An 18,158-nucleotide genomic window follows, 5' to 3' on the forward strand; every position below is an offset into this window, starting at 1 on the left:
GGAAATGTCATAAAGTTAATTACCAGTAACCTTCAAGTGACACTGATATCGCAGACACTTACAGGCAGAAACCACATCGACCGTCCCGCAAGGAAATATCATAAAGTTAATTACAAGTAACCTTCAAGTGACACTGATATCGCAGACACTTACAGGCAGAAACCACATCGACCATCCCGCAAGGAAATATCATAAAGTTAATTACCAGTAACCTTCAAGTGACACTGATATCGCAGACACTTACAGGCAGAAACCACATCGACCGTCCCGCAAGGAAATATCATAAAGTTAATTACCAGTAACCTTCAAGTGACACTGATATCGCAGACACTTACAGGCAAAAACCACATCGACCGTCCCGCAAGGAAATATCATAAAGTTAATTACCAGTAACCTTCAAGTGACACTGATATCACAGACACTTACAGGCAAAAACCACATCGACCGTCCCGCAAGGAAATATCATAAAGTTAATTACCAGTAACCTTCAAGTGACACTGATATCGCAGACACTTACAGGCAGAAACCACATCGACCGTCCCGCAAGGAAATATCATAAAGTTAATTACCAGTAACCTTCAAGTGACACTGATATCGCAGACACTTACAGGCAGAAACCACATCGACCGTCCCGCAAGGAAATATCATAAAGTTAATTACCAGTAACCTTCAAGTGACACTGATATCGCAGACACTTACAGGCAGAAACCACATCGACCGTCCCGCAAGGAAATATCATAAAGTTAATTACCAGTAACCTTCAAGTGACACTGATATCGCAGACACTTACAGGCAGAAACCACATCGACCGTCCCGCAAGGAAATATCATAAAGTTAATTACCAGTAACCTTCAAGTGACACTAATATCGCAGACACTTACAGGCAGAAACCACATCGACCGTCCCGCAAGGAAATATCCACTCACTGTCCCTTTGTTAGCTCGATACATTGCCTAGAAAAAAAGAGAAGAAAAAACAAGCATTTTGAGAGTACTGCTAAAGCAAATACATGTCCCCTACCAGACCCAATACATTTTCGTATCTCCTAAATTCAAGGGCCATAACTCTGTGAATAATGAGTAGGTCACCATGAAAGTAAAACTTGATCTGTAGTAGTATATGATATACTAGAAGCTATATACAAAATTTCAGTTCAGTATCTTGAGACGTGAAAAAAATGTCAGGACAAACAGACAGAGACAGATGGACCAACGGACGAACAGACAAACAGACAAATGGATGAACGGATGGACGGATGGACGTACAGACGTAAGGACGGATGAACGGACAAATGGATGAACAGATGGACAGATGGACGTACAGACGTAAGGACGGATGAACGGACAAATGGATGAATGGGCAGATGGATGGACGGACAGTCCGACAGACAGACAGACAGACAGACAGACAGGCAGACCTGTAACACATTTAGCTAAAGTTACAACTGAGTGAAGCATGAGTCTGTGACTTTGAAATGGTGAAATATCTTCTAAAAATAGACTAAAACTCTACTCCATAATTGTTACTTCTCAGACGCACGTGCATTTTTTAAAATATGAGAAATGCATTTTGTGATATTAAAAACAAACCAGGATGACCAAAAACACTTTGAATGTACGGAAATTAATAATCTAAACAATAAAATAAGTAAAGTAAAGTAAAGTATGATTTCAGTTATCAAAAACAGCTCGAATACTAACAAATATGCCTTAGTGTTTAAAAACTAGAGTATGTCCCTTTAATATGGTTATTACATAACAATTAACATGTCATGTCAGGAATTAGTCATAGAAATTACAATGTTCCAGTAAGAGAGCAAGAAGTATTTATTATTTTCAAAAAAAAGAGTTTGTTTTGTTTAACAACACCACTGGAGCACATTGATTAATTAATCATCGGCTATTGGAAAAGGAATGTTTTATTTAACGACGTACTCAACACATTTTATTTACGGTTATATGGCGACAGACATATGGTTAAGGACCACACAGATATTGAGAGAGGAAACCCGCTGTTGCTACTTCATGGGCCACTCTTTTCGATTAGCAGCAAGGGATCTTTTATATGCACCATCCCAAAGACAGGGTAGTACATACCATGGCCTTTGATGTACCAGTTGTGGAGCACTGGCTGGAACGAGAAATAGCCCAATAGGCCCACTGACGGGGATCGATCCCAAACCGACCGTGCATCAAGCGAGCACTTTATCACTGGGCTACATCCCACCCCCGGCTATTTTGACATATAGTCTTAGAAAGGAAACCTGCTACATTTTTTCTAATGCAGTAAGAGATCTTTTAAAATATGTACTTTCCCACAGACAGGAAAACACATACCACAGCCTTTGTCCAGTTGTGGTGCACTGGTTGGAATAAGAAGAAAAAAACCTATTAGCTGAATGGATCAACCAAGGTGGTTCGATCCTGCGACGCAAGCACCTCATGCGAGCACTCAATCAACTGAGCTAAATCCTGCCCTTTGCCAGGGTTTATTATACTGTAAATAATTATATAATACTGTTGATTAAGTAGACTGTCCCATCTAAAATCACAGAACAGACCAATTACGTAGTCCCAAAGAAAAGAAAATTATCACTTGGGTATCGTGTGTGGTAATGTTTGTTCGAATAGGCCTAATAGTATGCTTCTCTTTTTTTAGATAGAAAACTACTATAATCCCATTTTGTTTTGTTAATGCAAACTGAAATATATTTAGTTAAATAGTTTATTATATTATCAAGTCATTTATATTATTTTACAAGTCAGGTTGATCAAAGCGAAGTACCTTGTTGTAAATTACTGCATTTGTTTACATTGTGCAAACAGGAGTTGGTACATAGGAGCTAACGTCACTTCCTTCCAAGCTAGAGTACCAGACGTGACAAAAAAGAAACAAAATGGCTGACCTCAGTTAGCAAGAATAATCATGGGTTTCTAAAATTACATGTTTTTCATTTTTAAAAGTGTCAGTGTGTGTTGGTGGTCCGGGTATGCACCTTTCCAACACTCAGTGGTAAAGTGTTCGCCTGATGCGTGGTCGGTCTGGGATCAATCCCCCATCAGTGGGCCCATTGGGCTATTTCTCGTTCCAGCCAGTGCTCCACAACTGGTGTAATAAAGGTCGTGATATGTACTATCCTGTCTGTGGGATGGTGCATATAAAAGATCCCTTGCTGCTAATCGAAAAGTGTAGCCCATGAAGTGGCAACAGTGAGTTAAATAAAATATTTCCTTCCTTTCCAACACATAAGGATCATATTTGACTTTATACTTCCTCTTTAAAAGATTTTATTAGTCACAAACATTTTACAATGGTTACAACTCAGGACGGTCCCTTTAATACAATAGAAGAAAGGAAATGTTTTATTTAACAATGCACTCAACACATTTTATTTACGGTTATATGGCGTCGGATTTATGGTTAAGGACCACACAGATATTGAGAAAGGAAACCCACTGTCGCCACTTAATGGACTACTCTTTTCAATTAGCAGCAAGGGATCTTTTATATGCACCATCCCATAGATAGGATAGCACATACCACGGCCTTTGATATACCAGTCGTAGTGCACTGGCTGGAGCGAGAAATAGCCCAATGGGCCCATCGATCCCAGACTGACCACTCATCAAGCGAATGCTTTACCACTGGGCTATGTCCCACACCCCTTTTACACAATAGACACCATAGGAAACAACCAACCTTGGTGTTCCATAATTTATTGTTGTGAGTATAAGGGCCCTGCCTTTAAAGGGCTGATTTTAACAATGATATTATGTCAACAATGCTGTGAGTTTATGGGAGTCTGCAGTCAGTGAACCATACAATGAGACCAGTGCACATATTGAAAACAGGATCAGGTTTCTATTGAAAGGCACATCGCCATGACCAGGACAAAAAAAAAATGAACTGTGCATATACTGGCAAGATTAACTCAGCCTAGGTGGTGTCCTGGTTAACTTAAGCCATCGGACAATAAGGCTGGTAGGTACAGAGTTCGCAGCCCGGTACCTGCTCCCACCCAGATCGAGTTTTAACGACTCAATGGGTAGGTGTAAGAACACTACACCCTCTTCTCTCTCACTAACCACCAACATCTAACCCACTGTCCTGGACAGACAGCCCAGATAGCCAAGGTGTGTGCCCAGGACAGCGTGCTTGAACCTTAATTGGATATAAGCACGAAAATAATTTGAAATGAAATGATGGGTAAATGAAATGATGAGTACTGGACGAGATGAAAAAGAAACAAAAATGGCTGCCCCCAGTTAGCAGGAATGCTGTATATAATAACTGGACAGCTGATCTATGATGGCTTTGTGGTTATAAACAGGTTTCGAAATAAGTATAGTTCCGTGCCCTGATGGTGTAGTGGTTAAGCCATCAGATTAGGTTGGTAATGTACTGGGTTCGTCTCCCAGTACCGGCTCCCACCGAGAGCGAGTTTAACAACTGGGTATGTGTAAGACCACTACACTGACTTCTCCCTCACTAACCACTAACAACCACTAACCTACCATCCTGGACAGACATATCAGAAAGCTGAAGTGTGTGTAATTGGATATAAGCACAAACTTTCTTTCTTGACAAGTGGTAACCTGATGGTGTCAGATTTAGCTCAGTGGTAAAGCCTGATGCACTCTCGGTCTAGGGTCTATGCCCATTGGTGGACCCATTAGGCTATTGCTCGTTCAAGTCAGTCCACCACGGCTGGTATATCAAAGGTTGTGGTATGTGCTATCCTGTCTGTGGGATTGTGCATATAAAATATCCCTTTCTACTCATGGAAAAATGAAGCGGGTTTCCTATCTAAGACTAGGTTAGAAACAAACGTTTGGCATCCAGTAGCCGATGATTAATAAATCAATGTGCTCTAGTGGTATCATTAAAAAAACTTTAACCTCCTAGAAACCTGAATGACTTACTTCGATGTTTGTAAAAAAAACACAAATTTGTCTAATGCCAAAGTTTTATTTATAAAATTGTAAAAAACTAAAAAAGTTAAACTTTGTTTTGTTTAACAACACCACTAGAGCATATTGATTATTAATCATCAGCTATAGGATGCTACATTTTCCCATATATATATATATATATATATATATATATATATGCACCATCCGACAGACAGCATAGCACATACATGTACCACAACCTTTAATATACCAGTTGTGGTGCACTGGCTGGAACAAGAAATAGCCCAATCGGTCCACCGATGGGGATTGATCGCAGGAAGACTGCACATCAGGTGAGCACATTACAAAATAAAAAAATTTAAATCCATAAAAAATACCATTTTATTGCAAATTTAACAATGAAATACGTAAATGCTAACTCAGCTATGTGACATCATTTTGTGAGTTTGACAAATTGTGATGTGTGTGTTTCAATTTTCAATTATACATGATTAAGTGAACCATTCAGTGAGACAAATGTACATATTGAAAATCGTATTATGTTTCTGTTTGAAAGGCAAGCCTCCATGACGGGGACAAAAGGTTAACATTTAAATTAATGACCTGAGGCCTCATCCACTAAACTCGCACAACTTTGCAATATCACAGTGCAATGCTAAAAGACTTGCAAAGAGGATGCTTTGTTGTCTAACAGAGCCTAAGAGATCTTTGTCAATTAGGCACATGGGCCCTGTTCCACAAAGCGATCTTAGCACTAAGTGCATATGTTAGCTGTGCAGTTACAGCGATCTTAGCACTAAGTGCATATGTTAGCTGTGCAGTTACAGCGATCTTAGCGCTAAGTGCATATGTTAGCTGTGCAGTTACAGCGATCTTAGCGCTAAGTGCATATGTTAGCTGTGCAGTTACAGCGATCTTAGGGCTAAGTGCATATGTTAGCTGTGCAGTTACAGCGATCTTAGGGCCAAGTGCATATGTTAGCTGTGCAGTTACAGCGATCTTAGGGCTAAGTGCATATGTTAGCTGTGCAGTTACAGCGATCTTAGGGCTAAGTGCATATGTTAGCTGTGCAGTTACAGCGATCTTAGGGCTAAGATCGCTTTGTGAATTAGGCCCATGGTAAGCTATATGTATCGGTTACAACAAAACAAACTTTAACTTGCACTGTCTCAAGAGAAAACAGCTTTGATTAGACATCTGTCTAATCGGATAACCTGTGTATACCATACATTTAATCATGGATTGACAGACTGACGGACTGATGGATGGATGGAATGACAGAAGAATGGATAGATGGATGGATGGATGGATGGATGGATGGATGGATGGATGGATGGATGAATAAATGGATGGATGGACGGACAGATAGATGAAATGACAGAAGGATGGTTGGAAAAATAAATGGATGGATGGATAGATGGATGGATGGAAGGAAGGATGGTATAATGAATAAATGTATGGATGTATGGATGGAAGGACAGATGGATGGACGAATGGATGGATGGAATGACGGAAGGATGGATGAAAAAATAAATGGATGGACAGATGGATGGAATGATGGTATAATGAATAAATGGATGGATATATGAATGGAAGGACGGACGGATGGACGAATGGATGGATGGATGGATGGTAGATGGATGGATGGATGGATGGACAGATGGATGGATGGATGGGTGGGTATGGGTGTATTTGATGGATGGATGGATGGATGGGTGGATGGATGGATGGATGGACGGATAGATGGATGGATGGACGGATGGATGGACGGATGAATCATGGCCACTACCGACCCTGGTCAGACTGCTTGTGCTCTCTTGCAGTTACGTGAATTATATCTACATAATCAGTGAGTAATCTAAAAGTAACACATGTTCTACTGTTCTGAACTACAATGACACTCCAAAAGTATTTTAATTAACAAACTGAGTTTGCAATTTTGCAACAGTTAAATTTAAAACATAGTTATTCACCACATGAATTATTGTAGTAAGAATCGAACTTAATGACGGCACAGACAGCAATTGCTATCGTTGAGATATAAACTGAAGAAAGGTAAAGAGCATCACCGACAGCACTTTTGTTAAAAGTTCCTTAACTGTGGCAAAATGTATACACCTGGTGTAAATCATGTACCAGTATTTAACATTTCCACATTTCAAATATGTCTACATACTGCAAAATAACCTTTCAATCATGTTTATTTGCTGCAAATGTCATTTTTTAAACAATTGCCATAAGCAGGCTCAAAATTGCCATTGGTGGGCTGTTTCACCCATGGTAATTTTGCTGTGGGAGACCAATTTTTAAGTTTGAGCCCTGTGTTGGTGTTTTCACTAGCTTATTTTAGTATGGTGCGGTACCATGTCTCAATAGTCTAGCGCCATCTTGCCTTAATCAGCGCCATGGCTAGCACATTTATTTTTATTACTATTAATTTTTTGTCTTTAATTAAAAAAGAGAGTCTACCATCCCTTGCCAAATTTCTAGGGAAAATACTATACTTCGCATTAATTATAATATAGAGAATAACTAGTTAATGAAGTCAGATATCTGCTTTATCCTGTGAAGTAAGAATGGGAAATTCCACGAGGCTCTGCCGAGCGGAATTTCCCATTCAGCCTGAACAGAATAAAACAGATATCCGACATGCATTTTTTTCTCTTTTTTACACCATACCTCTGAGAAGTAACAGTTATGGAGACAAACTCTAATCTATTGTTAAGGTCATTTCCCTCATTTCAACATCACAGACTAGTTTTACTCTGTTGTAACTTTATCCAAATGTGTTGCAGGTTTGTAGATTAACTAAACTTCCGCATCCATTTTTTTACAATATTCCAGCCAGTGCTCCACAACTGGTGTACCAAAGACCATGGTTTATACTCTCCTGTCTGTGGGATGGTGCATATAAAAGATCCCTTGCTGCTAACTGAAAAGAGTAGCCCATGAAGTGGCGACAGCGGGTTTCCTCTCTCAATATCTGTGTGGTCCTTAACCATATGTCTGACGCTATATAACACTAAATAAAATGTGTTGAGTGCATTGTTAAATAAAAACATTCCTTTCTTTCCTTCCTTCCTTCTATTTTCACGAGTTGAAACCAAGGACTACAACTTTATGAGTTTCTAAAACCAGTTTGCGTTTTAGTGTGAAGGAACCAGGTAACGGTAAATAAAATTTGATACTAAAACAACAGTTACACACAAAACTTTGTTGACACAATGGACTATCCCAGATTCTTATGACAAGCTAATCAAACAAAAACCCACGATGTATGCATACACACACACATAAAAGTATGTCTTGACATTGGGTCTACTATAGGAGTCTGAACTTGAATGACCAGTAATTTTAATTTTATTAATCTGCCTTCCAAAAGGGAAGGTGGGCAATGTGTTGTCTTGTGAACTGGGAGGTAGAACTTTCCCTATCCCCCCCCCCCCCCCCCCACACACACACACTTACACTTGTTACACCAATGCAAACATTAAATGGCTGGATAGAGCTCAAAACAGTGAGTTGTTTTTCATCCCAATCTCTCTCTCTCTCTCTCTAATTTCCGTGCTTATATCCAATTAAGGTTCAAGCACACTGTCCTGGACACACACATCAGCTATCTGAGCTGTCTGTCCAGGACAGTGAGTTAGCTGTTACTGAGAGAAACAGGTGTAGTGCTCGTACACCTACCCATTGATTCGTTAAAACTCGCTCTGGGTGGGAGACGGTACCGGGCTGCAAACCCTGTACCTACCAGCCTTGTGTTAGTGGTTAGTGAGAGAGAAGAGGGTGTAGTGATCTTACACCTACCCATTGAGTTGTTAAAACTCGCTCTGGGTGGGAGCCGGTACCTGGCTGCGAACCATTTACCTACCAGCCTTGTGTCTGATGGCCTAACCACGATACCACCAAGGCCAGTTCATCCCAAACAGTACCTCATAATACTTATGTCATGTCATGTCATAGGGTTTTATGTGCACATTCAGAACAAGCTGTTGTAGCGCACACCTGTCGTGGGCACAAGAGCCGGCCTTGGCCGGCTCCTCCGTCCAGGATCATAATACTTGAAAGGCAGTGGTATATATATAAGATGTCCTGTCCATGGGAAAGTGTGTATAAAAGATCACTTGCTGCTTTAATAGGAGTTCCCTCCCTCCCTTCCCTCTCTCAATATCTCTCTCTTTCTCAGTATCTCTCTCTCTCTCTCTCTCTCCATCTGTGTGTGTGTGTGTGTGCGTCTCTCTCTCTCTCTCTCTCTCTCTCTCTCTCTCTCTCTCTCTCTCTCTCTCTCTCTCTCCCTCCCTCCCTCTTAGATCTCTCTCTCTCTCTCTAGATCTCTCTCTTTCTGTTGATCAAGCCTTGAAGAATTAACCTTATGTTAGCAATGTTCGACAAATCCACAAGACCAGGTTTCTGGGTCCACCACAGTGATTCGATCCTTCGACCCACGCACCTCATGTGATCTCTCTACCAACTGAGCTAGATCTAGTGCTTCTAGATTATGGTAGCCCCACTCCCATGACTAGTGATATTCAATGTTGGGCTAGTAAAGAACTAATATTGCCATGCCCGACAGCTAGTGAAAAAACAGTTGCAGTTACATCTATTTTGTAAATATGAATAGCCCACCCCAACCCTCTAATGCTAGTGTTTTAAGCTATATCTCCCCCTTTAGGGGACATATCTGATTATTGCTATTATTTAGTAAAATTGTATTAACTTAAAGAAAAGTAGGGCTAGTGAATTTTTAATGATGGTTAGTATATTTTTTAAATCACTGACCCCATGGTTAGTGGATTTTATAAAAAATTCTAGAAGCCCTGTAGATCCTGTTGAAACTTACAAAGATGCCGACACCAATGATGACGACGAAGTATGCTGCCACCACGCCTAAATCCTCGGCTGAAAGTCGCGAACCCGCCATTTCTCAAATGTATGATCGGCTCAGATATCTGCAAATAGAAAACAAATATATACATTTAGTAAATTAAAGCGGCAGTATCCAGAATATTTTTATTATTTAAGCATATAGAACAGAAAATCCAATTATTATTACGTTTGGTGCATATATGACGCCGCACTCCGCATTGGTTTCACTACGCTGGCTTATCCAGGTCAAAAACAAAGCCAGTATTTTTAAATGCGACATTTTTGACGGGCTCGTACCGATTTCGGTTTTCATTGGCTTATCACAAGTATAGAATTCCCCAACAAAAGATCACATGCGATTTCGCATTTTTTTTACAAATTTAACTGTCTTGATTGAGGGGTTGTCTCATACATGTATCTCCAAAACATATTTATATCCATAGAGGTATGGTACAACGCCTTTCCAGGGGTCGGTGGGTGGGGGATTTGCCTTGAAATTTTCACAGTGGCCAGCTGTTGGCACACGCGTTACATGTAAGGGGGTGTTACTAATTATGTAACGCTCTAGGGGTAGAGGAAGAGGGTACTGAGTTTGATTTACTTAACATTTTTCAAGACTATATGTTATTTTTATTCATTACTTAGACCTAAAAAGGTGTTTTTTTGAAATGCGCAGTCAGTCTAGGATCGATCCCCATCGGCGGGTATATGAAAGACCATGGTATGTAATATCCTGTCTGTGGGATGGTACATATAAACGATCCCTTGCTAAAAAAAAAATGTAGTGGGTTTCCAAGGTGCGTGTGCAGGGATTTCAGCGGGGTTGGGGTTATAGACTGTGTTGAGCATAGTTTATATGGGGCCATGCTCCCCCAAAAAATACATTTTAATTTTGTTTAACCTCCAATACCCTCCCCCTGCACATGCACCCGATTCCTCTCTAAGATTATATGTCAAAATTACCAAATGTTAGACATCCAACAGCAGATGGAATGAAGGATAGGATATGTTTTATTTAACGACGCACTCAACACATTTTATTTACGGTTGTATGGGGTCGGATATTTATTAAATCAATATATTTTATCTTTGATGTCGTTAAACAACCCCACCCACTCCTAACTTTACTCTTTCCAAACAAAATAATATTTATTTGAATTTGTCGATTTTAACACGTAAAAGTAAGAAGTGAAAACGTTCATTGTCTACTTTAGTATATTTTATTTTTAAAACATATACATGCTTAATGTGTTACTAGTATACAAACTAAACTTTGAAAGTTCTACTAACACTTTATAAAATATCAATTCTGAAATAGGAAGGTACGACTGTCGATAATACGTTGTCAAGATCAAACCAGTTTTAACGAAAGACTAGTACCGTACAACGCAAGATTTCTCTTTTAATTTTTTGAGATAAACCCTACAATTTGAAATTGGCAAACACACATGTTAACTGAAACTGACAACAGGCTGTCGTTTGTGCTTTGCCGAGCTATGGCGGCACAGGCGACAAATCAAGCATATACGTTTGACGATATCCGTTCATAGCGAACACACACGACATTTTTAAAAGTGCATTTGAGCTTGTATTTCACATTTGTACATGATGTTATAATATGGTAACCAGTGAATGCAACTTTAATATAAATCAAATAAGCATTGAACTGAGAGTACTGCTGAAAACATGTCCCCTACCAGGCCCACAATGTTTTTGTATTTCTTAAATTCAAGGGCCATAACTCTTTAAAAAGTGGGTAAATCACCCTGAGAGTATATGATAAGGAAGGAAATGTTTTATTTAACGATGCACTCAACACATTTTATTTATATTATACGGCAGACATATGGTTATGGACCACACAGATATTGAGAGAGGAAACCTACTGTCGCCACTTCATGAGCTACTCATTTCAATTAGTAAAAGTTTGTTTTGTTTAACAACACCAATGGAGCACATTGATTTATTAATCATTGGCTATTGGATGTCAAACATTTGATAATTTTGAAAAGTGTCTTAGACAGGAAACCCATTACATTTTTTTTCCATTAGTAGCAAGGGATCTTTTATATGCACCTTCCCACAGATATGACAGCACATACCACAGCCTTTGATATATCAGTCGGTATATATTAAGATTTACCCTACATGTGCAAACTACACTGAATGCACAACCTGTAGTTGCTTTGGAACAAGTCATAGTTTTATCTTTATTTATAGTGAATAGGGCAAAAAACATTTCTGGTTCTGTCCCCACAAGACTGGCCTCGGTGGCGTCGTGGTTAGCCATCGGTCTACAGGCTGGTAGGTACTGGGTTCGGATCCTAGTCGAGGCATGGGTTTTTTAATCCAGATACCAACTCCAAACCCTGAGTGAGTGCTCCGCAAGGCTCAATGGGTAGGTGTAAACCACTAGCACTGACCAGTGATCCATAACTGGTTCAACAAAGGCCATGGTTTGTGCTATCCTGCCTGTAGGAAGCGCAAATAAAATATCCCTTGCTGCCTGTCGTAAAAGAGTAGCCTATGTGGCAACAGCGGGTTTCCTCTCAAAATCTGTGTGGTCCTTAATCATATGTCTGACACCATATAACCGTAAATAAAATGTGTTGAGTGCATCGTTAAATAAAACATTTCTTTCTTTCTTTCTGTCCTCACAAATGTGCCCCACCCCAGATTCCTATGGGTCTGCTCAGTCCTAGAATACTTTTTTTTTTACATTTAATTATCAATTTGGTGGAGATAGGTATGCAAAGAAAAATTGGTTATGCATTCCCAGAGGAGGATCTAGTGGGGGCAGGGCCCGCCCCCATTAAATTTTGCGATAGTTATAATTTTATTATATATTAATTTTCTTTTCTTTGTTACGTTCCCCCTTCAAACCTTCCCCAAAGTTCCCTTGGCATTCCACCTCATGTCACTGCCCACCCACCCCCCCCCACCCCCACCCCCCAAAAAAAGAAGGTAAAACAGTAATACTCACTGTACTAAGAATGAAGAATGTTATCTGCTCCACAGAGATATATTTTCGTTATTCTTTTTTGCTACTAAACCTTTTATTGATATTAGTCTGTTATTTCATTCTCTTTTGTACGTGTGTGAATCATGTAGGATAAATTATAATAAACAAAACAAAAGAAACAAAAACCCATATATCATATGGTAACACGTGTAGGCAACAACTCTGCATACTCTGTCACACAAATAAGCAAAAAATAATACTGAATGAATTTAAGACCAAGGGCAAGGACACGTTGCTCTGGGAAAAATCCCATTCGCATCGCAAAAAAGAAGAAAAAAAAGAAGAAAAAAAAGTCTGGTCTGTAGCCTACAACATTATCGATAGTGGATTGTTATTTAATGACTGCTCTCTTTTAGTACCGAGTTTTGTACAACGCGCCCCAGCAAGTCAATGACCGTTTATTTGGATACAACGCAACTTAAAATGTTAGGGCGCAAAAACCAGTCTAACAAGCGAGTAACCTCGACCTCGAAATCTGGACTCTGGGTCGAGTTCAGCCAGACCGAATGGAAATACGTTCGATAGACTGGTCTACGCACTCCCGGATTTAGACGACCTTGAACCGTACCGTAACTAATTCATCGACACAGCCATTCAGTAACCTAGCTATTGCTCCCTCGGTCACGTGGGTAGGGCTATAAATAGCCAGAAAAGTGCTGCAACACATTAAACACAGAATCCCGTTGATTTATTTATACATAGACAACTGTGATGGTAGATCTATACACGCATGGATGAATGGCAAAACAGTGACGACATCTTGGCTGAATGCAGCCAGACCGAGCAAAAAGACGTGCGCTATACTGTATATATACTTTATGCGCTTCGCGTTAAAACAAATGACCACGTAGGGGACCAGTCACATATTTATCGAACGTTAGCCAACGTCAATCGCTGTTTGTTTTGTTTAACCACACCACTAGAGCACACTGATTTATTAATCATCGGCTTATTGGATGTCAAACATTTGGTAATTCTGACATGTCTTAGAGAGGAAAACCCTCTACATTTTCCCATTAGTAGCAAGATATGCACCATCCCACAGACAGGATAGCACATACCACGGCCTTTGATATACCAGGTGTGGTGCACTGGCTGGAGCGAGAAATAGCCCAACGGGCCCACCGACGGGGATCGATCCCACACCGACCGTGCATCAAGGGAGCGCTTTACCACCCGTCGTAGTTACAGCCTACGTTTGCTCTTTTGTGACATCAGGAGTCGAAATAACTGGCCACGGCTTAGCCTGAGTACTCTGCCGTTCGAGAGTTAGACAGACACCTGGACGGTTATTATCGGTCTCTCAGCCAGAGATAACTCTATACAGCGAAAAGACGGAATTTCTGCTTACCTACGGGAAGGCAAAGATTTCCGCTCTATTACAACAATAACCTTATGTTTGACGTTAAATGTCATTACATTGATCATTTTTGAGTTCGCCAATAACAAATATTTCACTTATTAACCACAAATACACACACTACAGAGAGAAACCTCACACACACACATCCCTTCAACAACGTTCCAGTTAAATACGACGGGTTTTTTCCCCCCTGTAGTATGTGTGTTAATGATTAATATGCACTGGCTGGAACGAGATATAGTCCAATGGGCCCACCGACGGGGATCGATCCCAAACCGACCGCGCATCAAGCCAGCGCTACGTTCCGGCCCTCTGAGGAAAAGGCAGAAGACGAAACGCTGTTGACTACGGAGTTGAAGACGATGACTTCCTGAGGTTGGGGAGGTAAAACGGCAGGTCAGAAAGAAAGAAAGAAATGTTTTATTTAACGACGCACTCAACACATTTTATTTACGGTTATATGGCCTCAGACATATGGTTAAGGACCACACAGACTGAGAGAGGGAACCCGCTGTCGCCACTTCATGGGCTACTCTTTTTGATTAGCAGCAAGGGATCTTTTATATGCACCATCCCACGTACATACCACGGCATTTGATATACCAGTCGTCGTGCACTGGGTGGAACGAGAAATAGCCCAATGGACCCACCGACGGGGATCGATCCCAGACCGACCGCGCATCGAGCGAGCGCTTTACCACTGGGCTACGTCCCACCCCCAGCAGGTCAGAAGCTCTTAGAGTCTTCCTGACCCATCATGATGGTCTTATCTTCTGGATGGTGCGCATGTCCATGGTAGCTGGTATCCACGCCAGTCGTATTGAGGTTGGAGAACTAGGACGACAGGCCCGGAGATCCGTTGATGAAGAGGTCAGTCTTCCTCGCCCATCATCATAGTAGTCAGTATCTTCTGGGTAGTACGCCTGCCCATGGTAGCTGGTATCCATGTCTGTCTTACTTATGTTGGGGAGGTAGGACGGCAGGCCCGGAGATCCGACGACGAAGATCTTAGAGTCTTCTTTGCTTCTCGCCCATCAGTATCTTCTGGGTGGTGCGCCTGTCCGTGGCAGCTGTCTGTGAGAATGTCTTCCTGGGGTTGGGGAGGTAGGACAACAGGTCCGGAGACCCGTCGATGAAGATCTTAGTCTTCTTCACCTATTATGACAGTCAGAATATTCTGGATGGTGCGCCTATTCATGGTAGTTACCTGACTTTCTGGGGTTGGGGAGGTAGGACGGCAGGCCCGGAGATCCGTCGATGAAGATCTTGCAGTCTTCCTTACCCAACATGATGGTTAATATCTTCTGAATAGAGCGTGTCCATGGTAGCTGGTATCCATGCCCGTCTTACCAAGGCTAGGGAGTGGGGGGCGGGGGAGGGGGGTAGGACGGCAGGTCCGGAGAGCTTGCCTTCTTCCTTACCCAACATGATGGTTAATATCTTCTGAATAGAGCGTGTCCATGGTAGCTGGTATCCATGCCCGTCTTACCAAGGCTAGGGAGTGGGGGGGGGGGGGGGGGGGGGTAGGACGGCAGGTCCGGAGAGCTTGCCTTCTTCCTCACCCAACATGATGGTTAATATCTTCTGAATAGAGCGTGTCCATGGTAGCTGGTATCCATGCCCGTCTTACCAAGGCTAGGGAGTGGGGGGCGGGGGGGGGGGAGGACGGCAGGTCCGGAGATCTTGCCTTCTTCCTTACCCAACATGATGGTTAATATCTTCTGAATAGAGCGTGTCCATGGTAGCTGGTATCCATGCCCGTCTTACCAAGGCTAGGGAGGGGCGGGGGAGGGGGCTAGGACGGCAGGTCCGGAGATCTTGCCTTCTTCCTCACCCAACATGATGGTTAATATCTTCTGAATAGAGCGTGTCCATGGTAGCTGGTATCCATGCCCGTCTTACCAAGGCTAGGGAGTGGGGGGCGGGGGGGGGGGAGGACGGCAGGTCCGGAGATCTTGCCTTCTTCCTTACCCAACATGATGGTTAATATCTTCTGAATAGAGCGTGTCCATGGTAGCTGGTATCCATGCCCGTCTTACCAAGGCTAGGGAGGGGCGGGGGAGGGGGGTAGGACGGCAGGTCCGGAGATCTTGCCTTCTTCCTCACCCAACATGATGGTTAATATCTTCTGAATAGAGCGTGTCCATGGTAGCTGGTATCCATGCCCGTCTTACCAAGGCTAGGGAGTGGGGGGGGGGGGCGGCAGGTCCGGAGATCTTGCCTTCTTCCTCACCCAACATGATGGTTAATATCTTCTGAATAGAGCGTGTCCATGGTAGCTGGTATCCATGCCCGTCTTACCAAGGCTAGGGAGTGGGGGGGGGGGGGGGGTGCGGCAGGTCCGGAGAGCTTGCCTTCTTCCTCACCCAACATGATGGTTAATATCTTCTGAATAGAGCGTGTCCATGGTAGCTGGTATCCATGCATGTCAACCGTATCGTCTTTATGATGTTGGGTTGTACCAAGAGCTTAAAGATGTTTTTCTACGACTCCCAGAATGTTGCCACGATACTTGGTTGTCAAAGATGTCTGGATTTCGGTATCGTCCCATGCCATTTTAATGCATTATTCTGTACAAAAAGATACCTTGGCTTACGAAGATGGAATTCCGGAGAAGTAGACTGGGCGAGGTGGTGTTGCACCGGGACGCCGCATGCTTGAGGTTGTCGTCGCCTCCGTTGTCTACGTCCGTGGAATGGACGGCGGTGATGCTGTAGGACTAGCAGGATCATCCACACAGATGACGTGGTGTGCTGATGTCTCCTCTGGTTCTGTAAGGAACAGTAGAGAATACTGGTCCGCCACCGGCAGCAGAGGAACAGCCGAACTTGGTCCCTCCTGTTCTGCCCCTGGCGCGTCTTCTGGTACTGCTCCTGCAGCAGTCTCCAGTACCGCTTTCTTCCTTCCTTCCTATATTATTGTATGAGGCGGTGTGCCATAAGGGATCTATGAAACGAGTTGTTAGAATTGTGTTATTCCCGAGGGAGAGCGAGGGATAAAAAAACATTCTAAACGAGTCACTCCCGCGAATCTTATAATTAATTTACTTATTTCGGGCTTGCTTATTTTAGGCATACTTATACTGGGCTCAGCTTTGGTGCGATCTAAAGCCATGCTGGTATATCAAAAGCTGTGATATGTGTTGCCATGTCTATGGGAAAGTGCATATAAAGAGTCCTTGATACTAATGGAAAAATAACGAGCTACTCTCGGCTTACTAATTTCTCTCCATCTTTACCTTTTGGCTGACCAGCCTCGTTGGAGCAGTGGTTAAGCCATCGGACTACAGGCTGGTAGGTACAGGGTTCGCAGCCTGGTACCGGCTCTAACCCAGAGCGCGTTCTTAAGGGATCAGTGAGCAGGTGAAAGGCCACTGCACCCTCTTCTCTCTCACTAACCACTAACCTACTAACAATTGCTTGAACCTTAATTGGATATAAACACGAAAATAAGTTGAAATGAAATGAAACTGGCTGACCATTCAAAATTGCGCCTAACTTCCTTCATCAAAAATGCGCACCCATTCTCTTTGGCTTAATCCAACGGGACATTCCAAATTCCATAGCACAATACCACCCTCCGCATGATACCAGCTACGGTCGGACTGCTGGTGCTCTTTTGCACCTGCCAGTGCAGGCGGACTTCCCACCCACCCACCCCACCCCGTTCCTGTCCTGGACGGAGGAGCCGGCCGAGGCCGGCACCTGTGCCTAGGACAGGCGTGCACTACAACAGCTTGTTCTGAATGTGCACGTAAAGCCCTATGACCTGATCTGACCTGGGTACAACTCTTTCCTGTCCTCGACGGAGGAGCCGGCAGAGTCTGGCACCTGTGCCCAGGACAGGCGTGCACTACAACAGCTTGTTCTGAATGTGCACGTTAAACACTCTTACTTACTTATGGAAAAATGTAGTGGGTTTCACCAGCCTCGGTGGCGCAGTGGTTAAGCCATCGGACATAAGGCTGGTAGGTACATAGTTCGCAGCCCGG

General features: G+C 42.6%; 1 protein-coding gene across 3 annotated transcripts in view; it reads right to left on the minus strand.

Moving 5' to 3' along the window:
• The window catches only part of LOC121390601 (sodium/myo-inositol cotransporter-like), a 63,630-nt gene that overhangs the window by 36,477 nt on the left and 8,995 nt on the right, over positions 1-18,158 (minus strand). For 2 of the 3 annotated variants that reach the window (XM_041522457.1, XM_041522458.1), the window contains exons 2-3: positions 9,757-9,865; positions 882-953 (exon numbers count right to left, since the gene is read on the minus strand). In XM_041522457.1, the coding sequence (XP_041378391.1) occupies positions 882-953; positions 9,757-9,837 (153 nt within the window). In that variant the 5' untranslated portion in view covers positions 9,838-9,865. Of the gene's footprint in view, positions 1-881; positions 954-9,756; positions 9,866-12,765; positions 12,883-18,158 lie in introns of those variants that run through there. The other variant, XM_041522459.1, reaches the window with a different exon arrangement.

This window comes from Gigantopelta aegis, chromosome 15 (genome assembly GCF_016097555.1).
Source record: "Gigantopelta aegis isolate Gae_Host chromosome 15, Gae_host_genome, whole genome shotgun sequence".
Classification (NCBI taxonomy): Eukaryota; Metazoa; Mollusca; class Gastropoda; order Neomphalida; family Peltospiridae; genus Gigantopelta; species Gigantopelta aegis.